This window comes from Pelophylax lessonae (assembly GCF_965119305.1).
Source record: "Pelophylax lessonae genome assembly, chromosome: 6".
NCBI classification, from domain to species: Eukaryota; Metazoa; Chordata; class Amphibia; order Anura; family Ranidae; genus Pelophylax; species Pelophylax lessonae.
Genome location: NC_138773.1, coordinates 174,774,610 through 174,800,575, shown reverse-complemented (window position 1 = coordinate 174,800,575; position 25,966 = coordinate 174,774,610). Strand labels below are relative to the sequence as shown.

General features: G+C 40.2%; 1 protein-coding gene across 1 annotated transcript in view; it reads right to left on the bottom strand.

The window, feature by feature from the left end:
- SLC29A4 (solute carrier family 29 member 4) overlaps positions 1–14,659 on the bottom strand; it is an 88,421-nt gene extending 73,762 nt beyond the window's left edge. Inside the window, exons 1-5 of the mRNA XM_082260902.1 lie at positions 14,489–14,659; positions 9,452–9,580; positions 5,171–5,284; positions 1,634–1,762; positions 140–214 (exon numbers count right to left, since the gene is read on the bottom strand). Coding sequence (XP_082117028.1) covers positions 140–214; positions 1,634–1,762; positions 5,171–5,284; positions 9,452–9,580; positions 14,489–14,654 — 613 coding nt within the window. The 5' untranslated portion in view covers positions 14,655–14,659. The remainder of the gene's footprint in view (positions 1–139; positions 215–1,633; positions 1,763–5,170; positions 5,285–9,451; positions 9,581–14,488) is intronic.
- Between the last annotated feature and the right edge of the window lie 11,307 nt (positions 14,660–25,966).

Below are 25,966 nucleotides of genomic sequence, written 5' to 3'. Positions count from 1 at the left end.
ATGACACACTTCCTAAACTAACGGTTGCCAAATGATACATCACAGAAATCACACAACACTGACTAAGAAATGTATACTGTATTCATTACAGTGGATTACCATAGTAAGGCCTTAAGAAGGCATTAACCAATGTACTTACTTTCTCCTGTCATCACACCTTGTGTGTACCGCTTCGGTAACATTCCAGCATAGCCATAAAAGCTGGATTGCTGCACTTAGAAAAACATAAAATAGTGATAAGATATTGTGCATATGAAAACAGAAAGCTTTCATACTTTTAAATCTTGTTTTTGCATAGGTTTAGAATTTTTGGTCAATTTTAAAAGATATTCCTTTTTTAATCACAAATCAAGAATATTGATTATTTTGAGATAATAGGGCAGTAGTGATGCAAACCTCATACATGACACTCTTACATGCTATGTTTCAGTTTACAACCCCTGTACTTTATCATGCCCCACAATCACCAAAACTAGGGGTACACTAGAATGCAAATAATGACTTTGGCTTACAAATTAAGCTATGACTCGCCCCTTTAACACCTCCCACACCCTACTTTTGATCAGAAATGGGGCCTAGTGTACGTTGTAATTCTACTTGGTAAATTCATTGCAGATATGTGACTTGTATACCTTAAGAATGCTTAATGTTTTAACTTTTGTCCAGTCCTGCTGGATACTGAACACCTCCCACATCTTTTCTCAGGCTATTTTCACTGCTGCTTTAAACCTAATCCATCAATCAAACCAAGAAGAACATTCTGGTTTAATCACATTAATTAAAACTATTGATCTATTCATGTCCATAAATGTCTAAACCTCTGCATCTAAAAGCAGTTGTCTAGTGGATAATTAAAGCTGCATTCCAGCTAAAGGTTTTTTTTTTTTTTTTATTTCTTTAGAGTTCCTTCTGTGAATTGTTCTTGTATTTTATTTGTGATGTTCACATATGACCATTAAATAAAATCAATTGAAGTAATACTGAAAAATAAATATAAATTATACAGAATATTATTAAAGCGGTTCTTTGCCCTGTTTGAAAGAAATAAAAGTCAGCAGCTACAAAGCTGTTGACTTTTAATAAAAGGACATTCACCTGTTCAAGGGTCCAGCACTGTGCTCATCCCAACCGCTTCTTCGCAGGTCTTCGGGTCCCTGGCATATTTACTGTGAGCAGCTGGCTGTGATTCTTTGTGGCTTCACAGCCGACTGCCCATTGTGCATGCGCAAGCCGTGCTGCACTTTGTAATTGGTCCCACAGCCTTCTGGGACCTGTGACATGGTTGCGATTGGGGGGGGGTGGTGGAAGGAGGACTTCCTGTCAAAACGAGGTGCCCACTCCCCCCCCCCCCCTTATGTTTATTTGATAAGTGCAGATACCTTTTGATCTTGCCCGAAATCTTGAGAGCTGAAAGAGCTCTCTGCCTATGCTGACTGCTATTAGGTACATTATTCTCAGTTATCTCTGAGGACTACAGATCTATGCTCCTCCAGGTTATAAAGAAGGGGAAAAGGGCAGAGTCATGTAGTCCTACATGGATTTGTTGTTCTGATTAAGTAAAGTTGAAACCCCCATCCACTATGATAATACACATTTACAAACAATAACACGCAAATTAATTTATATCATTTACCTGTGCATCCAAAGGCCACCACACCAACAGCAAAAAGGTTAACTGCGTAAGACTGCTTGAATGTAAAGAGTTCCAGCCAAATATCACAGATGCCAATAAATATTAACGGGCTCAAAGCAAAAATATAGCCTGTGATTTAAACACAATAAATATAAATGTCATTGAAAGAATTAATGCATCAACATTTAAGAGCAAATACACTAGTTAATTGAATTTGTCATGTGGGGGCCCAAGAGTACCAGCAGCCATTTGTAAAAGCAAACAGTTCTTTATTAGTTTCTCCGAAACAGGTAAACATAAATAGCTTTCTTCAGCAGTCAAACAGCTCACAGTTCTAGCTTAAAAGGAACCACACAACTGGTTCACTGCTAATCTATTTGTCCCACACTGGGGTAGGGTTCCTCCATGTTTCAGGGTGGTGGACAGGCCGCAGGGGTTTAGTAACAAGTGTCTGGGTTCCCAGAGCATTTACCCATACACACAGCTTGTGAACTACTCCACTCTGCCTCACTAACAGAGGTGCTGATTCTATCCTGCTGCTTTTCAAGCCTCCCTTGAATGTGGCTTATCCCTTAAGTAGTCCTGGTAGTCAGGGTTTGGAGGTTATTCCCACCCAAAACTCTTCGAACCTCTGCGATTCTGGGTCCTAAATCAATCCAGAGAGTACAGGAAATCAGTTCTCTCTAGCCAAACTTCCCCTGGAACACCTTATCCTGTATGGGTAAGAAACCCTGAGTACCCAGCAATATCTCCAAAGTTCTCTTCCCTAAAGGGACCACGACTCAAATATTAGGGTAATACTGTATACCTGCTGTCCAATACACATTCACATTGTCCTGTACAGATTGTAAAGGCTAAAGGTTTTTACCTTAATGCATTCTTTGCATTAAAGAGGAAGTAAACTCTTACTTTTTTCCCCCCTGCAAAGTAAATGCATAATGTGCTAATATGCATCGCATACTAGCACATTATGTGACACTTACCTGCTACGAAGTCTGCGTTGTCCCCACTGCCGGCTGCATCTATTTTCGCCCGTCTTCCTTCTTGGTCTGCGGACTCCGGCTGTATTACTGTCCGGAGCTGCATGACGTCACTATCACGCAAGCGCAAATGAGCCGCCGGTCACGGCACAGGGCTCTGAAGAAACAGTATAGGCTGTGGCTTATTTATATTAACCATCAGGGAGGCACCAAAAGTCAGTCATCCTATCCTGGGCAGTGACATTTGTTCCATGCCTATCACCGGTTTTCATTCCAAGAATAGAAAACTGGCAGGCAGGCTTTCTGAGTCATCAACAGATGTTTCCCGGGGGGAATGGTCCTTACACCCCAAGATCTTTGCATTGATTTGCCAATGCTGGGGGATCCCAGATGTAGATCTGTTGGCATCCAGGTTAAACAGCAAGTTGAAGAGATTTGTGTCCAGGACCAGGGGTCCACTAGCAGTCGAAGTTATGCATTTCCTCTGGTGCAGCTGCTGCCACTTCTTCCATGCAGAATCAAGGTAGAGGGGAAACCAGTAATCCTGGTGGCTCCAACATGGCCCAGGAGGTTTTGATATGCACAAATTCTAAAATTGGCAGTGGCAAGGCCTTGGGTTATCCCACTACACCCGGACCTGCTCTCTCAAGGTCCGATATTCCATCCTGCTTTACAGTCTCTAAATTTGACGCTTGGCTATTGAAGCCTTGATCTTGGAAAAGCAGGGAATATCTGTACCTGCAGTCTCTAACCTGATAAATGCTGGAAGAATTTTCTACAGAGTCTGAAAAACTTAAATTTCCTGGTGTAAGGCCAGCAAATGACATCCCTACAAATATATGATCGGGAGAATTCTAGCCTTCTTGCAAGCAGGGGTAGATATGAAATTAGCCTAAGGCACTATTAAGGGTCAAATTTCAGCCTCATCGTTTTTTTCCCAGAGAGCAATTGGTTCGCATTCCTTAGTCCAAACCTTTGTTCAAGGGGTGCTACGTATGCTTTTACCAGTGAAGCCACCATTGTGTCCTTGGGATCTAAATTTTGTGCTGGCAGTTTTACAAAAACAGCCATTTGAGCCCATGTGGCATATCCCTCTGGTTCTGTTGACCAGAAGATTGGCCTTTTTGGTTGCAGTATCTTCAGCCAGAAGAGTATCACAATTAGCAGCTCTCTCTTGTAAAGAGCCATTCTTGATATTGCATCAAGATAGGGTGATTATATGTCCACACCCAGGTTTTGCCCAAAAAGTCATTTAAATCAGGACATTATACTGCCTTTCTTCTTTCTAAATCCTCAAACAGCAGAAAAAAAGCTATTACATTTTCTTGATGTAGTACGTGCATTTAAGATTTATTTGAAAAGTTCAACTCAGATTTGTAAGACCGACCTTTTGTTTGTGCAGCCGGAAGTGCCCAGGAAAGGGCAGGCAGCATCTAAATCTACTATTTCTCAATGGATTCGCGAGGTTATTATCCAGGTGTATAGTTTAAAAGGGAAGGTTCCACCTTTTCCGGTAAAGGCACACGCTACCAGAAGCGCAGGTGCCTCTTGGGCAGTTCGCCATCATGCTTCTTTGGCTCAGATTTGCAAAGCTGCGACTTGGTCGTCAGTGCAAACGTTCACTAGATTCTAGACCCAGGAGGAGTCTACATTTGGCCGTAGTGTTCTGCAGGCAGCTATGTAGATCTTCTGTGGACTGCTGGCGGTATTTTTTGATGACCCCCTCTCCTCAAGTGCATTGCTTTGGGACATCCCATATAGTAATGAATATGGCTGCTCTGTGTCCTGTAATGTACGATAAAGAAATATGGATTTTTCCTACAGCTTACCTGTAAAATCCATTTCTTGGAGTACATCACGGGACACAGAGGTCCCTCCCCTCTTGTCTGGGATGTTTATTGCTTGCTACAAAACTAAGGTACTTGCTGTATGGGTGGGGGGAGGGGGGGTTATATGGGGGGACTTCCTGTCTGACTGGTTACCAGTGTCAATTTACAGGAGGAGGAGCGCAAAGCTCTGATGTCATCACGGAGGAGTCGAAGAAGACTCCAGTGGCAACCTGTGAACCTCTGGTGAACTCCATGACCAAAGAAAGGGTTAAGGTAGTGTTGGAAAATAATGGTGGCCACACAAAATGTTGACACTTTGGGCCCAAATTGGACATTTTCACTTAGGGGTGTACTGATTTTGTTGCCAGTGGTTTAGACATTAATGGCTGTGTGTTGAGTTATTTTGAGGGGACAGCAAATGTACACTGTTATACAAGCTGTACGCTCACTACTTTACATTGTAGCAAAGTGTAATTTCTTCTGTGTTGTCACATGAAAAGATATAATAAAACATTTACAAGAATGTGAGGGGTGTACTCACTTTTGTGAGATACTGTATGTAAAATGTGAAATTACTTGTAATTAGTCCCACTTAAGGAGCCAAGACTAACATTGTTTAGTCTCAGTGAACTCCAGCCCTTGAAATGTGGCCATTTGTGTTAACATGTCATTGATTTTTACATAAGGGCTTTCCCAACTAAAAGCAAAGATTTGTTTTTGCTACTTACCCGCAGTGATCCTCGTGTGAGTAGTAAGAAGCTCCACCATAGCATTATTAAGGACCACAGCAGCTAAAGCCACAAGGATATAAGTCAGACTCATATCAAACACAATAGAGGTGCCTGAAAGCAAATGATAAGAAGTGAATTAAATATCGAAATAATAACCCATGATTCTTATTTATTTATGCCAAAAGAAATAATTGACAAATTATAAAATCTAAAAAACAGTAACAAAATGCACAACCCTAAAAATCTTACTATTCACATATTTTTTTGGCAAGTAAACCTGTAACATGACTTCCCCTTTTCCCTTTCTTTGTTTCTGAGGATTTTGAAATAAACATTACCTACAATATATGTGCGTATTTGAAGTACTGAAAACATGATACTGAACCCAATAGGTGCTCGCTTACGTAAAGTATACCTAAAGGTAAAACTTTTTTTTTTTTTACTTTTGAATTAAGTGGAGAGGGATTAAAACCCCTGTCAGTTTTTATTGATTTCTGTGCCCCAGTTAAATAGATTCACCTTCTTTATTTGTCCTGTTTACCATTATCATCGAAAGTGAAAGTAAAGAAAATCCCAAATTTTGGGTTGTCCCCATAAAAGTAATAGGAGGGCAAATCTTCCAATGGAGACACTAGTTCTGGTGAAGTGGGGGTCCCCAAGGAATCCCCCCTAATTTGCAGAGATTTCCTCATACTCCCTATTTGGCTATGGGAAAGGAAGTGACAGTAAAACTCTAAAATGGTACACAGATGGTGAAAATAAATCTGACGGGGGTTTTAATCCCCCCCCCCCTTCTACTCTATCCAAAATGCTAAAAAGTTTTGCTATCTAAGTTAAAATATAGGACAGTATAAAAGCTCCGGATGTCTCTTGTTTCCACTGACACCCCTAGAATCATTTTTGAGAAGTCCATGTTTTTTGATTCTAATCATTTTTATTTAAAAGTTATATATCAAGAGGTAACATATAGTAGCAAACATTACAATAGCCAGAGTCCTGGTGCATATTGACAAAAACAATATAAAGTGAGCAGAACATATTAGCTTTCACGTGAAAGTCAAAGGCCAACCTAACTTAAGTCCATCTTTTTTTTTACCAGGTCAGGAAATTTTCTCTCTATGTTCCTTTGGCAATATTATGCAACTCTATATATTTTTCACCACAGATCAGTTCAAATATAATAGTTTTAATACAGAAATATTTTGATATCTTAAGATCAAGAACTATACGAGGGATCTTCAAAAAGTTTCTACACTTTTTTATATTTAATAGTTAAAAAAGTGCAGAAACTTTTTGAAGAACCCTCGTATATTGAAAATCATAAAAACCTCTGACTTCTGCCAGTCTTTCACCATGTCTGAGCCGAAGTATCTAAAGCACACATAACACAGGGTATGTGAGACTGTAGGAGCTTTTGTCAGGAAAAACAATAAAAAATATGAAAAAACAGAAATATGTTAACTCTAAAGTGGGAGAAAAAGGGATTGGGGGAGCAACTGCTCTGTGTCATTTAAATATGTGTAGATTGCATTTTATAATATTTTATAAATAATACTCAATAACTTTTTAGGGAAAAGATAATTTTATTCCCAAAAAAAAAAAAATATCTATTATTTTTTTTGCTTCAGTTCAATGTAATCAACAATGTAATTAGAGAGCTAACTAAAATAGCAAGAAGGAAAAAGAAAAAAAATGAAAGCATTGACTAGTCTGAGTCAGACAAAATTTACGAGATAATTTACACAAATAATAAATTAAAATTATACATTAACCACTATTTACGTCGGCAGTCAGCCCCTCACAGGCAAAGTGACGTAGATCTACGTCGCTAGCCTGTGAGGGTCTAGGGAGCGAGCACGCGCCCCCGGAGGCACGCTCCTGCGTGGTCACGGACCCCCCCCATGCGTGTGACCGGCGGACCCGATGTCCGCCGGTCACTCGGCGATCGTCGCTGCAGAGGGAGAAAGTCAGGCGGCTGATGTAAACAAGCCGCCTGTCATTCTCCCCTGTGTAGAAACAGTGATCATACGGTTCTACTATGTAGGACCGTTGATCACTGTTCCTACAGCTCAAGCCACAGTCAATCACAGTTAGAATCACGCCCCTAGGGACACACACAGCCCCTCCCTCTCAAAAAAAGTTAACCCCTTCACTGCCAGTGTAATTTTACAGTAACAGTGCATATGTATAGAACTGACTGTAGAAATGTCACTGGTAACCCCAAAAGTGTCAAAAATGTCAGTCAAGGGTCCGATCTGTCCGCCGCAATGTCGCAGTACCTCAAAAAAAATCGCAGATCGCCGCCATTACGCGTTAAAAAAAAAACAACAAAAATGACATAAATCTTTCCCTTTGTTAGTAAACCCGATAACTTTTGCGCAAACCAATCAAAATAAGCTTTTTGCAATTTTTTTTTACCAAACATATGTAGCATAAAACAAATTGGCCGAAAATGTTAAAAAATTTTGATTTTTACATTTTTTATTTTTGGGAATTTCATATAAAAAAATGTGAAAAATATTGCTATTTTTGCAAAATTGACGCTCTTTTTTTGTTTATAGCGCACGATCAAAAAATCGCACAGGTGATCAAATACCACCAAAAGAAAGCTCTGTTTGTGGGAAAAAAAGGACGTCAAATTCGTTTAGGTACAGCATTGCACGACCGCGCAATTGTCCGTTAAAGTCATGCAGTGCCGAATCGCAAAATAGGCCCTGGTCAGGAAGGGGGTAAAATCTTCCGGGGCTTAAGTGGTTAAGATCACACATCTAATCCATGGGTCATAAATTCATTAGGTCTTTCATTCTGAGAGCTAAAAAAACTGCAAACATTCTGTAGAAGTTTCTCCAAGTGTCCCATGTATTGCAATTCAAAGTGTTAGCTCCTACAGAAACCTTATATGATCTATCTTATTAAACCAAGATTTAATAGATGGTGCTAATGGTGTTTTCCATTGCAAAGACAAAAAATATTCTTTGCCAAATTTAATACATGAGGAATACAACAGTCTTTATATGAAACAATAGAACCATTAAATAAATAGACCCTGAGGTCCAGCAGCTACCAGAGATCCTAAATGTTACTTTCATTACAATATGTTTGAAGTATGTGCAGTGGCGCCTTCTGTATTACATCCCCTCCAATGATGCTTTGATGCTTTGATGTATAATCTATAGAGATAGATGTCATACATGGCAGGGAAAGATATCAGAATGCAGCCAGTTTAAAATTAAATTGCTCATACTTTATGTTCCAAGGCCTGTGTAATTTGCTATAGTCTATTATTGTATGTGTAAACTGCTTTCCCTGTCTTAAAGTGATTGTAAACCCTCAACTCATAAAACAATCCATTCAGTTTTGAAATAGAAATGTAAGGCAAAATATGTGTGTATAGATAGAACAATAAAAAAAAAAAACAAACACTTTAAATACCCCTTTTCCCTTTTTTAATAAGTGATCACAGTCCCTCTATTCTCCGCTGCATAAGAGCTGGGAGAGGAGAAACAGCAGAACACTGAACTTCCCAGTGAATGGCTGTGCAGGGGGGGGGGGCATGTCAGGACAAGTCTGATCATTGGAGGAAAGCAGGTTCAGTTCCCAGCACAGCTAGAGAACTGACCATGCTGTTCTCTCCTTTTTAGTGTGGTAAGTTTTTAATAGGAAAGCAGAGGGACTGGCAGGAACACCAGGGATTTCACACAAAGAAGCAATAAAAAGAGAACAGGATACATTTCTATACAAGTACATAGTAAAGCAGGCACATATCAAGAATATGAAATGTTGGGTGTACATACACTTTAGGCAAATGTTTGGGTGTTTCGCTACTTATGCCACTTTAAATTCAATATAAGTATTGAAACTATAAATTCAGTTGCTCAAATGTTATGTTTATAGAGGAGGTGTGATGTAACTAGCCTAAAAAATTTTAATTTCACAATATCATCTTAAAATATTGAGCTCTGTAAACAGGCTTTTTAAAACAAAGGCACTAAAGAGAACAGAGGAAAGCATGTGAAAAAGTGCCTATAGTTCCACCTGCTGGTTAAGAGTAACAATGCAAAAAATTATAATATCTAGTATTTTAGATTTACCTAACTCAAAATGTAGATAAATATTTAAAACATTTTGTTGTTTTTGTCCTGATCATAATACATACAGACATAAAATATGTACACAGCAGTATACATTCCCTTTAAGTAGTTAGAGAAGGGAAAATATTTGCCATGAAAGGGAAAAGATTTTGGTCAGCAAACACATTCAATGTAACATTTAATGTACCTGGGAATTTGTGGTGCAGATAGTCCACATCTGTAATAAAGCTGTTATATGGAAGGAGAAAGCCAACCCCAGCAAGCAACATAGCAAAGTATATTCCATGATAACGGTCTGCAGGCTCCGGATTTGTATCTTAATGAAAAAGAACCACAGTAAAAATAGGTTTTATAGCCAACATACAAAAAACAGAAATTGCTTCTAAATGTCATTTAAAATATTTTTGAAGTAATTTTAAAGCGTAACTCCACTTTTGTTGAGAAAAAAAACACTAACCTCTGGGTAATCTATGTACATTGCAGGGATTTTACCAAACTTTGATGCAGATTCCTACCTTTTGGTATTCTGAAGAAATCATTATTTATTCCTCTGTGCCTCTGTGCTTAATGGGTGAAATGGGAGTGGTTTTATAATTATCTATCAGCTGTGGCAGCTGCAGGGCTCTAATGAGGAAATCTGCTGAGCCTGCATCCCTTTAGATGTGTTCCTATTGGGAGTATCTCACCTAAAATGACATTTTTGTTGCAGGGGATGCCAGAAATCTGACTTGTATCTTAGGCAGACTTCTAGGAAAATTGGTGAGCCAATCACACCAGCAGGAAATGATGTTTCTGGGGTGTGGTCAGTATACATTCTGTGTACAGAACAGCTTCAGGTAGCCATATTGCATTGCATTTTCAGAACATTATAACAGCTGCAGACTGAAAAGGAAAGGTAATTTTTAATAACATTCAATTACAATATGATTTGTGTCTCAACTGTATATGCTATATTTTTTTTCTTTATTTGCTGATTTTTTTCCCCCATGAAAGTGCAGTTACCCTTTAAATGTTAATCTTTGTGTGTCAAAACAAAGTCCTGCCTTCTTAAAACATACATGCCTTCTCACTACGCACTTGTAGCCTGTAATGGCATGAGCATAGCCTTTACCACACCCGTAGTTCTTTGACACTTGCTCCAGCTCTCCCACTGAAAGTCCTTACCTTTGTACAGAAATAAAGCTGGAGGAAGAGCTTGCAGGAGCCTGGCAATGCACCCGCGATCCACTATTAGAAAGTGAAATGCTTTGTTGGCTCCGATGCAAAAAAACTATAAATGCACATTCTTTTCCTGCACATCTAAGTACATTTATTGAAAGTAGTATTTAAAGCCAAATTCAAGGCAAACATCTCAAATATGCAAATATTTTATGCACACTGATGAACTCATCTCTCTCCCTCTCATTCTGCTCTCTCCTTTTATCAGCATGCTCCTCCCACTGTAACACACCTAATTGGCTTTTTGTGCTGCTTCTCTCTACGCCCCGCTCAGAGCTTTGCTGTGCAGTTAATTCCAAGATTCTTATACCAAGTAAAATTCAGGTACTTACACTGCTTGCATTTAAAAAATACATTTATGTATAACTAAAGGCATTGTTCTTTTTTGTTTTGGATAGAATGGAGAAGGATTTTAACAGCTGTCAGTTCTTATTGCTACCTTTTGCATCTGTCCTTTACCATTATCACTGAGAGTGAAAGTAAAGGACAATCCTAAATTTTGTGTTGTCACCAGAACAGAACTAAAGGGAAATCTTTCAATGGGGACACTAGCTCTGGTTACCCTTTCAACACCCAGGGGCTCCATCACTTTGGATGAATTTCCTCTCACTTCCTCAGACTTGTTTTTCCAGCACATCCCACGGATGCTTGATTGGATTGAGATCTGAAGAATTTGGAGGCACCTCGAAGACACCTTCTTCCATTGCCCCTGTGGTCAAGTCCTGAAGCTCACATGCCCATTGTAGGCATTTTTTGACTGTGGACACAGGTCAGTATGGGCACCCTGATCAGTCTTCAGCTATACAGCCCTTTACACAACAATCCATGGTGTTTGTTCTGACACATTTCTATCATACCCAGCTTTACCTTTTTCATAAATTTAAGCTACAGTAGCTCTTCTATTGGATTGGACTACGGGCCAGCGTTTGCTCCCCACATGCATCAATAAGCCTTGGCCGCTCATGACCTTGTCTTTGGTTAACAGGTTTTCTTTCCTCTGACCACTTTAGGTCGGTCTCTACTACTGCAGACTGGAAAAATTCCACAAGAACTACAGTTTTGAAGTTGCTCTGACCCAGTTGTCTAGCTATTACAATCTGGCTCTTGTCAATGTCACTCAAATCCTTACATTTGCCCATTTTTTCTCCTTTCAACACATCAACCTCAGAGACAACATGTTTACTTGCTGCCTAATATAGCGCATCAAGTTCCGAGTTCCATTATAACAAGATAATCAATGTCATTCCCTTTCACCACTGACAGGTGTTGATTTACTAAAGGCATATAGACTGTGCACTTTGCATAGTTCAGTTGCACTCTGCAAGTGTAGGAAAAGCTTTGCTGACTTCCATCATCCAATAATGTGGAAGCTAAAATGCTGTTTTTTTTTTTTTTTTTACTTGCAACTTGCACATGACTGGGTACTCTTTGCAAAGTGCAGCTTTAACTCATTTAATAAGCTCTGGAACAACTGCACTTGCAGAGTGCAACTGCATTTGCAAAGGTCACAGTCTGTCTATTTGTATTTAATAAACCAACCTCATAATGTTACGGCTGATTGTTTATTTATACAGTTTTATAGCTCTAACAATCTCCAAGTATACAAAACCAATCACATCATTCCCTATCTGCTAGCTCTGCCACTTGAAGACCAGGCCTTTTCTGACCCTTTTTTGTTTACATATAAAAATAAGTATTTAATTTGCTAGAAAATTACTTAGAACCCTCAAACATTATTTTTTTTAAAGCAGATGCCCTAGATAATAAAATGGTGGACGTTAAAACTTTTTTTATAGCACATAATATTTGCACAGCGTTTTTTTTTTTAAACGCAATTGTTTCGGAAAAAAAAATCCCTTTTTGAATTGTAATGCACAAAAACAAAATATAATACCAAATTGTTTGGTAAAATATGATGTTACGTCCAGTAAATAGACACCAAACATGTCATGCTTTAAAATAGCTCACGCCCGTGCAACAGCAACAAACTACATACATTTTATCATCCATAGGCGGCACTTTAAATGCCTTTACAGGTTACCACTTTAGATTTACACAGGAGGTCTGGTGCTAGAAACACTCAGCACAATCTGATGTTTGCGGTGATACCTCACATGTGTGGTGTGATCGCTGTTTGCACGCATGCAGGACTGCTGCGTGTGTTCGCTTTTGCGCGTAAACACAGGGGATGGAACATTTTTCTTTCAATTATTTCTTTTATTTCTTTTTACTTTGTCCCTTTAAAAAGTTTTTTGGATCACTTTTAATGTTATCACAGGGAATTTAAATATCCTCTATGATAGTAATAGGCAGTGAAAGGTACTGTTTACTGAGAGATCTATCATCTATTAGACCCCAGATCTATCCTCTGTCCTCAAGAGCTTCAGATCATACCAAGATCAGTATGATCTAATGCTTTTTTCAACCCACTAAGAACTTGTTAACATCCAGCGAAACCGGAAGTGATGAATGCTCATCGCTTACAGTTTCTTGGACCATATAGATAATTGAAGACGTTCCCCACTCTTGGGTTCCCCAGTGTAATAATCTTTACAAAATGTACTTTTTTACTGCCAAAAGTGATATGCTGCACTAAACTTTTTATCCAACCTCTACAGTGGGGAAAATAAATATATTTGATCCCATGCAGATTTTGTAAGTTGCCCACCTAAAAAGAAAAGAAGGGTCTCTAATTTTTATCATAGGTGTATTTTAAATGATAGAGACAGAATATCAACCAAAAATCCAGAAACAAAAAAACATATAAACAAATGCTATAAATTGATTTTCAGTTCAGTGAGTAAAAGAAGTATTTGATCCCCAAGCAAAATATGACTTAGTACTTGGTGGATAAACCCTTATTGGCAAGCACAGAGGTAAGATGTTTCTTGTAGTTAGTGACTAGATTTGCACACATCTCAGGGGGGATTTTTATCCACTCTTCTTTACAGATCTTCTCTAAATCCTTAATTAGGGATTAGGGTCTGGAGACTGGCTAAGCCACTCCATGACCTTAATGTGCTTCTTGAGCCACTCCTTTGTTGCCTTGGCGGTATGCTTTGGGTCATTTTCCTTGTCATTAGATCTGGGCGGTCCATGTAACTGGCAAAGAAGTGTCCATTCCCTTCATACAGTGTTCTAAAAGGTGTTCACTTTATCATTTCAGAAAAGTTGTGAGGTACAGTATGTAATTAAACAGGCAGTCAAGATAAAAGACATTTCCCATTGCCCCTGCCACAAGCCTGAGCAGTGGCAGATCTTCGTAGTTCTCGTCCAAGATTTTGCTGCATTGAGGGGCTAATAGATGGGACCATGTATTGTAAAATCTTGGATGAGAACCTTCTTCCCTCAGCCAGAACACTGAAGATGGATCCTGGATGGGTTTTCCAGCATGACAATGACCCAAAACAAGGCAAAAAAGGAGTGGTTGAAGAAGAAGCACATTAAGGTCATGGAGTGGCCCAGCCAGTCTCCAGACCTTAATCCTATAGAAAATTTATGGAGGGAGTTGAGACTTCGAGTTGCCAAGCGACAGACAAAAAACCTTAAGGATTTAGAGAAGACCTGTAAAGAAGCGTGGACCAAAATCCCTCCTGAGATGTGTGCAAACCTGGTCACTAACTACAAGAAATGTCTTACCTCTGTGCTTGCCAACAAGGGTTTCTCCACCAAGTACTAAGTCGTGTTTTGCTTGGAGATAAAATACTTATTTTACTAACTGAACATTTGTATCATGTGTTTTTTTCTGGATTTTTGGTTGCTATTCTGTCTCTATCATTTAAAATACACCCCCGTACACCCAATCCATATCTATAAAGCTCCAGAACTCCAAAGAGAAAGCATCATGGGTAGTATGACCATCCTTGTTTAAATCCATACGTATCATAAGCAAACATACAGGTTAATTACAAAAGCAATTCATATTTTTTACTGATCATGTTAAACTACATGATAATATCAATATAATAAACTTCTATTTTATTATATAGGAGGCATCTAACTATACCTGGCTCCATTAAGGTAAGGACTCCTTGTGTTTGGCTGTTTCCACTTGCCTGTAGCTCTTCTTCTTCGAGCTGATAACTGTCAAAGCTGAAGCTCATAACAACATTGCCCTCTGGAGTTAGGGCTGGACTAAGTTCTTTATAGCGATCTCTTGTAACTGGCTGCATTTTTTATTTTTTTTTGTAACCTGCGATACACAAAACAAAAAGATGAAGATTGTGATTAATTAAACTAAACATGCATGCTAGAAGAATAATATTAAATATTCTTGTTGTTATTTATCTATTAATAAAAATCTTTACTATGCCTAGCCCCATAAATAAATGGTAAGACCTTATCTTGAATATACAGATCAGGTTACCAGTTCATAAAAAGGATATCAGGGAATTGGAGAAAGTGCAGAGAAGGGCAAAACAACTGATAAGAGGCCTGAAGGTCCCCAGCTACTAGGAAAGGTTAGATTAATTGAATTTATCTCCCTTGAGAAAATATTTAAAGACATGCTATCATGTTAACTCTCTGTATACAGGTGCATGGTCCATATAGATAACTTGGTGTAGAGTTATTGACTTTAAACTCTTGGCACCGATGGCATGCAAATATAATCCTGTGTATGAGGCATTAGAGTCTACACCTGAGGTCTGATTACCCTGGGCATGTATTCAGGCTACAAACAAATGGCCACTGCCCTCACCTATAACTGTCCTTTGCAGCAAGGGGCACATGGAAGGGCAACTCATACAAAACAAAACCAAAGAAATTCCAAGCTCAGCTTACCAACCAGCCTACTAACCAACTGAATTGTCCTCTCTAACAGGTGGAGTTAGAAACAGGATTAGTTTGCACACATTTGCAAATACAGTCGTAAGCTTCAGAGCCCTGTCAAGGCACCCCAGTATTTTTCGGTAGTCCTAACTCTAAATTTGAGAGCCTCCACAGTGGAAGCACGAGCATTATAATGGATAGGCAGAGGGCAGGTGAGCCTGGAGGGAGCTCTGTAGCTTACGCAAGTATTTGTAAATGTGTGCAAAATAAACCCCTGTTTTTAATGCATACTTTTAGACAAGACAATTTGGTTGGTTAGCAGGCTGGTAGGTAAGTTGAACTTGGAATTTCTTTTGTTTTGTTTTGAATATATTTAGACTGACCACATTTTTAAAAAAAGGTTTTGGGCAATCCCTACTCTCATAAGCCAACTTAGTCAGAAAAATGTCCTGATAGATCACTTCAGGCTGGCCCCTTTTGCAGGTATAGCTATGTAAAACATTAAAAATAAGTGTCTATACTGTTTAAAATTCAGTAATACACTGCCTCATTGTGTTCTGCACATGCTCAATTGCTCTCTATTCTCGGCACTGGACCTACAGTGCCTTGCGAAAGTATTCGGCCCCCTTGAACTTTGCAACCTTTTGCCACATTTCAGGCTTCAAACATAAAGATATAAAACTGTAATTTTTTGTGAAGAATAAACAAGTGGGACACAATCATGAAGTGGAACGAAAATTATTGAATATTTCAAGCTTTGTTAAATAAAAAACTAAAAAATTGGGCGTGCAAAATTATTCAGCCCCTTTACCTTCAGTACAGCAAACTCTCTCCAGAAGTTCAGTGAGGATCTCTGAATGATCCAATGTTGACCTAAATGACTAATGATGATAAATAGAATCCACCTGTCTGTAATCAAGTCTCCGTATAAATGCACCTGCACTGTGATAGTCTCAGAGGTCCGTTTAAAGCGCAGAGAGCATCATGAAGAACAAGGAACACACCAGGCAGGTCCGAGATACTGTTGTGGAGAAGTTTAAAGCCGGATTTGGATACAAAAAGAACACACCATCCCCACTGTCAAACATGGTGGCAGCATCATGATTTTGGCCTGCTTTTCTTCAGCAGGGACAGGGAAGATAGTTAAAATTGATAGGAAGATGGATGGAGCCAAATACAGGACAATTCTGGAGGAAAACCTGATGGAGTCTGCAAAAGACATGAGACTGGGACGGAGATTTGTCTTCCAACAAGACAATGATCCAAAACATAAAGCAAAATCTACAATGGAATGGTTCACAAATTAATATATCCAGGTGTTAGAATGGCCAAGTCAAAGTCCAGACCTGAATCCAATCGAGAATCTGTGGAAAGAACTGAAAACTGCTGTTCACAAACGCTCTCCATCCAACCTGAGCTCGAGCTGTTTTGCAAGGAGGAATGGGCAAAAATTTCAGTCTCTCGATGTGCAAAACTGATAGAGACATACCCCAAGCGACTTACAGCTGAAATCGCAGCAAAAGGTGGCGCTACAAAGTATTAACTTAAGGGGGCTGAATAATTTTGCACGCCCAATTTTTCAGTTTTTTATTTGTTAAAAAAGTTTGAAATATCCAATAAATTTCGTTCTACTTCATGATTGTGTCCCACTTGTTGTTGATTCTTCACAAAAAATTACAGTTTTATATCTTTATGTTTGATGCCTGAAATGTGCAAAAGGTTGCAAAGTTCAAGGGGGCGAATACTTTCGCAAGGCACTGTACATTCCTTAGTTTGTACAGTAAGCGTTTGTGGGGAACGGTGTCAAATGCCTTTGCAAAGTCCAGATACACCACATCCACAGGGTTTCCTTTATCTAGGTGGCAGCTCACTTCATCGTAGAAGGTTAATAGATATGTCTGGCAAGAACGATTTTTCATGAATCTATGCTGATTACTAGTAATAATACCGTTTTCATTACTAAAGTCTTGTATGTGGTCCCTACTACTGATGTTAGGCTGGCCGGCCTATAGTTACCCGGGATATATTGCGGCCTTTTTTTTAAATATTGGTACCACGTTGGCTTTTTTCCAATCAGCTGGCACCATACCCGTTTGTAGACTATCCTTAAAGATCAAGAATAATGGTCTGGCAATCACCTTGCTGAGCTCTTTAAGAACCCTCGGGTGCAAGCCATCTGGTCCCGGTGATTTATTTATGTTAAGTTTCTCTAGTTCAGTTCTAAGTCTTTCCTCTGTTAGCCATGGCGGTACTTCCTGAGGTGTGTTGTTTAGTTCGGCCTTACAAGCTGGGTTAGTGTAGCCCCCCGATTCTTTTGTGAAGACTGAAGAGAAGTAATTATTTAACACTTTTGCCTTCTCTCTGTCCTCTGTGGCCAGATTTCCTTCATCGTCTTTTATGGGGCCAATGTGTTCTGGCCTCACTTTCTTACTGATTATATACTTAACCACTTAAGCCCCGGAGGATTTGGCTGCTAAACGACCAGGGGGTATTTTGCGATTCGGCACTGAGTGACTTTAACGGACAATTGCGCGGTCAAGCGACACTGTACCTAAACTAATTTGGCGTCCTTTTTTTCCCACAAACAGAGCTTTCTTTTGGTGGTATTTGATCACCTGTGCGATTTTTTGATCATGCGCTATAAACAAAAAAAGAGCGTAAATTTCGCAAAAATAGCAATATTTTTCACATTTTTTTTATATGAAATTCCCCCCAAAAAAAATGTAAAAATCAAAATTTTTTAACATTTTCGGCCAATTTGTTTTATGCTACCTATGTTTGGTAAAAAAAAAAAAATCGCAAAAAGCGTATTTTGATTGGTTTGCGCAAAAGTTATCCCGTTTACTAACAAAGGGAAAGATTTTTGTCATTTTTGTTGTTTTTTTTTTTAACGCGTAATGGCGGCGATCTGCGATTTTTTTGCGGTACTGCGACATTGCGGCGGACAGATCGGACCCTTGACTGACATTTTTGACACTTTTGGGGTTACCAGTGACATTACTACAGTAATCAGTGCTATATATATGCACTGTTACTGTAAAAATACACTGGTAGTGAAGGGGTTAACTTTATTTGAGAGGGAGGGGCTGTGTGTGTCCCTAGGGGCGTGCTTTCTACTGTGATTGGCTGTGGCTTCAGCTGTATGAACGGTGATCAACGGTTCTACATAGTAGAACCGTATGATCATCTCTCATACACAGGGGAGAATGACAGGCAGCTTGTTTACACAAGCCGCCTGACTTTCTCCCTCTCCCCCGCCGATCGCAGAGTGACCGGCGGACATCGGGTCCGCCGGTCACACGCGCGGGGGGGTCAGTGACCACGCGGGAGTGTGCCTCCGGGGGCGCTCGCTCCCTAGACCCTCACAAGCAAGCGACGTAGACCTACGTCAGTTTGCCTGTGAGGGGCTGACCGCTGACGTAGATAGTCGTGCGGCGGTCGGCAAGTGGTTAAAGAATTTCTTGGGGTTCTTTTTACTCTCTTCCGCTATATGTCTCTCGTGTTCTATTTTAGCCGCCTTGATTTCGCCTTTACATTTCTTATTACACTCTTTGTAATGCTTGAATGCTGCCAATGAACCCTCAGCCTTGTATTTTTTGAAGGCCTTTTCTTTAGTATTAATATGCATTTTTATGTTGGAGTTTAGCCACCCAGGATTTAGTTTTGCTCTTTTAAATGTATTTCCCTTTGGAATGCACTGGCCAATCCCTTTGATTAGTATGCTCTTGAAGCACTCCCATTTTTCCTCCGTGTTCTTTGTTCCCAGGGTTCTATCCCAATTGATATTTTCTACCAGAGTGCAGTTTTGGGAAATTGGCTCTTTTGAAATTCAGTGTCCTTATATTACCCTTGTGTTTCCTATTACTATGATTAATACTGAAACTAATTGACCTATGGTCACTGTTTCCTAAGTTCCCTGTATTTCTATATCCGTGAGCAGGTCTGTATTGTTAGTAATCAGTAGGTCATATACCGCATTGTTTCTTGTTGGTGCGTTCACCATCTGACCCATAAAATTGTCCTGCAAAACATTTAGGAACTGCCGAGCCTTGGCTGAATGCGCGGTTCTTTCTGCCCAGTCTATATCTGGATATATCTGGATTATATTAAAGTTATATAATGGAGTATAATTAAAGTCCCCCATTAAATTGACATTTCCCATCCTTACTGCCAATCCTATCTGTGATAGGAGGTCCGCCCCCCCTGCTCCCTCTGGTTGGGGGGCCTATAGCATACGCCCAATATTACCTTCCCCATAGTGCCTTCCCTTTGAAGTTCTACCCATAGGGATTCTGCCTCGTCCATAGCTCCATTATTAATATCATCCCTCATATTTACCTGTACACTGTTCTTAATATACAGACATACCCCTCCTCCTTTTTTACCTTCTCTATCTCTGCGATAAAGGGAATACCCCTTAATGGTTGCCATCCAATCATGAGAGTTGTCGAACCAAGTCTCTGTTATCCTCACAAAATCTAAGTCCTCCTCATACATCAGCAGCTCCAGCTCTCCTATCTTGTTGGCCAGGCTTCTGGCATTGGTATACAAACCTCGTAATTTTGACCGGATGAATACCATATCCTTATTTGATGTTTTTAGGCTGCTCTTGTGATTTTTCTCCATAAACACCTTGGATTTAGGAACTCTGAACACCATACCACTAATGTCCCCATTTGTGCCCTCTGAATCTTGCTCCCCACTGGCTAATTCTACCTCTGTACCCTCCCCCCATCACCTAGTTTAAAAGCTCCTCTAACTTTTCGGCCATCTTCTCACCCAGTACGGCTGCACCCTCCCCATTTAGGTGCAATCCGTCCCTACCAAAGAGCCGGTGGCTGACTGAGAAGTCGGCCCAGTTCTCCAGGAACCCGAAACCCTCCTTACTACACCAGCTCCTCAGCCACTTGTTAGCTTCCCTAATCTCCTGCTGCCTCTTTGGTGTGGCTCGAGCTACAGGTAGTATTCCTAAAAATACTACCTTGGAGGTCCTAGTCCTCAACTTTGCTCCTAAGTCCCTGAAATCATTTAGGACTCCATCTCCCTCTGCCTATGTCATTGGTACCCACGTGTACCATGACAGCTGGGTCTTCCCCAGCCCCACCCAATAATCTGTCCACCCGATCCGTGATGTGCCGAACCCGAGCGCCCGGTAAACAACAGACAGTTCGGCGCTCACGGTACCTTTTCATGTGACAACACTGAAGAAATTACACTTTGCTACAATGTAAAGTAGTGAGTGTATACCTTGTATAACAGTGTAAATTTGCTGTCCCCTCAAAATAACTCAACACACAGCCATTAATGTAGAAACTGCTGGCAACAAAAGTGAGTACACCCCTAAGTGAAAATGTCCAAATTTGGCCCAATTAGCCATTTTCCCTCCTCGGTGTCATGTGACTTGTTAGTGTTACAAGGTCTCAGGTGTGACTGGAGAGCAGGTGTGTTAAATTTGGTGTTATCACTCTCACTCTCTCATACTGGTCACTGGACTCACTATGGTCGACCAAAGAAGTTGAGTGCACGTGCTCAGCGTCATAGCCAGAGGTTGTCTTTGGAAAATAGACGTATGAGTGCTGCCAGCATTGTTTCAGAGGTTGAAGGGGTGGGGGGGTCAGCCTGTCAGTGCTCAGACCCTATGCCGCACACTGCATCATTTGGTCTGCATTGCTGTCATCCCAGAAGGAAGCCTCTTCTAAAGATGATGCACAAGAAAGACCACAAACAGTTTGCTGAGGACAAGCAGACTAAGGACAGGATTACTGAAATCATGTCCTGTGGTCTGATGAGACCAAGATAAACTTATTTGGTTCAGATGGTGTCAAGCGTGTGTGGCGGCAACCAGGTGAGGAGTACAAAGACAAGTGTGTCTTGGGAGTGTCATGGTCTGGGGCTGCATGAGTGCTGCCAGCACTGGTGAGCTAGAGTTCATTGAGGGAACCATGAATGCCAACATGTACTGAGACATACTGAAGCAGAGCATGATCCCCTCCCTTCGGAGAGTATTCCAACATGATAACGATCCCAAACACACCTCCAAGACGACCACTGCCTTGCTAAAGAAGCTGAGAGTAAAGGTGATGGACTGGCCAAACATGTCTCAGAACCTAAACCCTATTGAGCATCTGTGGGGCATACTCAAATGGAAGGTGGACGAGGGCAAGGTCTCTAACATCCAGCAGTTCAGTGCTGTTGTCATTGGAAGAAGTGGAAGAGGACTCCAGTGACAACCTGTGAAGCTCTGGTGAACTCCATGCCCAAGAGGGTTAAGGAAGGTAGTCCTGGAAAATAATGGTGGCCACACAAAATATTGACACTTTGGGCCCAATTTAGACATTTTCACTTAGGGGTGTACTCACTTTTGTTGCCAACACATTAATGGCTGTGTGTGGAGTTATTTTGAGGGGACAGCACGTTTACACAGAATATATTTACAGTTTTACAAGCTGTACAATCACTACTTTACATTGTAACAAAGTGTAATTTCTTCAGTGTTGTCACAAGAAAAGATATAATAAAATATTTACAAAAATGTGAGCGGTGTACTCACTTTTGTGAGATCCTGTATATGTACATACAGTTGTGTTCAAAATTATTCAACCCCCACTGAAATTGATTGTTTTGGCCAGTTTGACATTGATTTTGATCATTCAGTCATCCTGCTTACAATTAAATCAAAGAGGCACGTGTAGGTCAGACAAATATAACATAACATTTATAATGAAATAACCACAAATGTCTTTTCTGTGCTCACATCATTATCAGTTTTATTCAACCCCCAAGTGACATTCAATCTTAGTACAACATCCTTTTACAGTTATAACAGCTTTTAAACGTGAAGCATAGCTTGACACAAGTGTCTTGCAGCGATCTACGGGTATCTTCACCCATTCGTCATGGGCAAAAGCCTCCAGTTCAGTCACATTCTTAGGCTTGTGCACTGCAACTGCTTTCTTTAAGTCCCACCAGAGGTTCTCAATCGGATTTAAGTCTAATGACTGTGATGGCCACTCCAAAATGTTCCAGCCTTTAATCTGCAACCATGCTCTAGTGGACTTGGAGGTATGCTTGGGATCATTGTCCTGTTGAAAGGTCCAACGTCTCCCAAGCCTCAGGTTTGTGACGGACTGCATCACTTTGTCATCCAATATCTCCAGGTACTGAAGAGAATTCATGGTACTTTGCACACGCTGAAGCTTCCCTGTACCTGCAGAAGCAAAACAGCCCCAAAGCATGATTGACCCCCCGCCATGCTTCACAGTAGGCAAGGTGTTCTTTTCTTCATAGGCCTTGTTCTTCCTCCTCCAAACATAGCGTTGGTCCATGGGCCCAAACAGTTCTAATTTTGTTTCATCAGTCCACAGAACACTATCCCAAAACTTCTGTGGTTTGTCCACATGACTTTTGGCATACTGCAGTCGACTCTTCTTATTCTTTGGAGACAGCAAGGGGGTGCGCCTGGGAGTTCTGGCATGGAGGCCTTCATTACGCAGTGTGCGCCATATTGTCTGAGCAAACTTCAGTACCCACATCTGACAAATCTTTTCTCAGTTCCTCAGCAGTCACACGGGGACTTTTCTCCACTCTGCGCTTTTCTCAGTTCCACAGCAGTCGAAGTCAGCATCTTCTTTCTGCCACGACCAGGTAGCGCTTCAACAGTGCCCTTTGCCTTGAATTTGCGAATGATGCTTCCTATGGTGTCTCTTGGTATGTTTAACATCTTTGCAATCTTCTTATAGCCATTGCCCTTCCTGTGAAGAGTAATCACCTCTTCTCTTGTCTTCCTGGACCATTCTCTTGACTTCACCATGTTTGTAACCACACTAGTAAATGTCTAGAAGGAGCTGAGTATCAGTAATTTTAAAGCTGCCTAATTGGTGCTTATTAGGCTTTATTGCTGCTCCCTGACGTCCACAGGTGTTTTCAATACCTGATTGAAAACACTTCAATGAACCTCTGTTCTTCAGAGTGGTAGTCTTTAAGGGGTTGAATAATTGTGTCAATGAAGAATTCACAAAAGAAACATTTACTACTGTATTACAAAACCAATTGATGTAATTTTAGTTGCATATGGTTCTTTAAGAAGTCCTTGTAGGATTTCATTCTGAATACAATTACAAATGTACACTAAATTCCCTAAAACCCTTTACAGCATTGGGGGTTGAATAATTTTGAACACAACTGTATATGCATAGTGGTGTGTGTGTGTATTTGCAGTATTAAGAGAACAGTTGTTTTTGGATTACATCTTGAAGCCGCATAGTTGATAATATACTGTATCTGCACTCTTGTGATTGCAGTGGAGAGAAGGAGACTTTCATTCATCAGATAATCATCCCATGAAGGGTAAAGACACTACGGAGGCTAGATTGGATTGTGAAGAGGTTCACTACTCTTTTGGGCAGCATGGGCTTTTCTTTAGATTTTTTGATTATAACACTTGGGATAGTGTATTTGCTGGCTGCAACCCAGAGGGAGAGCGCAAATTACCCTTAGTTTACCATTTATGTATGTATATGTCAGCATGAACAACTAAAAATGGCATAAAAAAATGCTGCTTTTACAGGTGTTTGGCATTTATTCTTTCAGCCTGTGGAAGCAACTCTATGTTAGCATATGTGTTCATACATATGAATATTCATGTTCATGCTGAATGTTCATGTATTTGCATATTTGTAGAGCAGCGTTTACAGACTGAAAAAAGCCCATCACAAGTGCCTTTTTGAGAGGAGCTTTTGGACTGAAAAAAAACACTTAATGCTCCTAAACTTGACATTTAGGCACGTCAAGAGTTTTTAGGGGTGCATTTTTCTAGTGTTCAGGCCTAAATACATAGAAAAATGTGCATATTATGCTCTGTAGAAGCTTTTTTTATGCTGCTTTTTTCTGCCAACAACTCTGGTATTTTTTCTGTTGTCTAGTATGCATTGACCCTAAATCCTTTTATACAGTGCCTTGCGAAAGTATTCAGCCCCCTTGAACTTTTCGACCTTTTGCCACATTTCAGGCTTCAAACATAAAGATATAAAACTGTAATTTTTTGTGAAGAATCAACAAGTGGGACACAATCATGAAGTGGACGAAATTTATTGGATATTTCAAACTTCTTTAACAAATAAAAAACTGAAAAATTGGGCGTGCAAAATTATTCAGCCCCCTTAAGTTAATACTTTGTAGCGCCACCTTTTGCTGCGATTACAGCTGTAAGTCGCTTGGGGTATGTCTCTATCAGTTTTGTACATCGAGAGACTGAAATTTTTGCCCATTCCTCCTTGCAAAACAGCTCAAGCTCAGTAAAGTTGGATGGAGAGCGTTTGTGAACAGCAGTTTTCAGTTCTTTCCACAGATTCTCGATTGGATTCAGGTCTGGACTTTGACTTGGCCATTCTAACACCTGGATATGTTTATTTGTGAACCTTTCCATTGTAGATTTTGCTTTATGTTTTGGATCATTGTCTTTTGGAAGACAAATCTCCGTCCCAATCTCAGGTCTTTTGCAGACTCCATCAGGTTTTCTTCCAGAATGGTCCTGTATTTGGCTCCATCCATCTTCCCATCAATTTTAACCATCTTCCCTGTCCCTGCTGAAGAAAAGCAGGCCCAAACCATGATGCTGCCACCACCATGTTTGACAGTGGGAATGGTGTGTTCAGGGTGATGAGCTGTGTTGCTTTTACGCCAAACATAACGTTTTCCATTGTTGCCAAAAAGTTTGATTTTGGTTTCATCTGACCAGAGCACCTTCTTCCACATGTTTGGTGTGTCTCCCAGGTGGCTTGTGGCAAACTTTAAACAACACCTTTTATGGATATCTTTAAGAAATGGCTTTCTTCTTGCAACTCTTCCATAAAGGCCAGATTTGTGCAGTATACGAATGATTGTTGTCCTATGGACAGAGTCTCCCACCTCAGCAGTAGATCTCTGCAGTTCATCCAGAGTGATCATGGGACTCTTGGCTGCATCTCTGATCAGTCTTCTCCTTGTATGAGCTGAAAGTTTAGAGGGACGGCCAGGTCTTCGTAGATTTGCAGTGGTCTGATACTCCTTCCATTTCAATATTATCGCTTGCACAGTGCTCCTTGGGATGTTTAAAGCTTGGGAAATCTTTTTGTATCCAAATCCGGCTTTAAACTTCTCCACAACAGTATCTCGGACCTGCCTGGTGTGTTCCTTGTTCTTCATAATGCTCTCTGCGCTTTAAACGGACCTTTGAGACTATCAAAGTGCAGGTGCATTTATACAGAGACTTGATTACACACAGGTGGATTCTATTTATCATCATTAGTCATTTAGGTCAACATTGGATCATTCAGAGATCCTCACTGAACTTCTGGAGAGAGTTTGCTGCACTGAAAGTAAAGGGGCTGAATAATTTTGCACGCCCAATTTTTCAGTTTTTTATTTGTTACAAAAAGTTTGAAATATCCAATAAATTTCGTTCCACTTCATCATTGTGTCCCACTTGTTGATTCTTCACAAAAAATTACAGTTTTATATCTTAATGTTTGAAGCCTGAAACGTGGCAAAAGGTCAAAAAGTTCAAGGGGCCGAATACTTTCGCAAGGCACTGTATATGTAAAATAAATGTAACTATAAGTAAATTAATGTAAATATAGGTTCTATATTAGTTATTTGGTGTTTTATTTGCCTAAGGCCTCATTCACACAGGGTTTACTAAAGCCTATGCCTGTGGAGGATTGTATTTACCCCCATG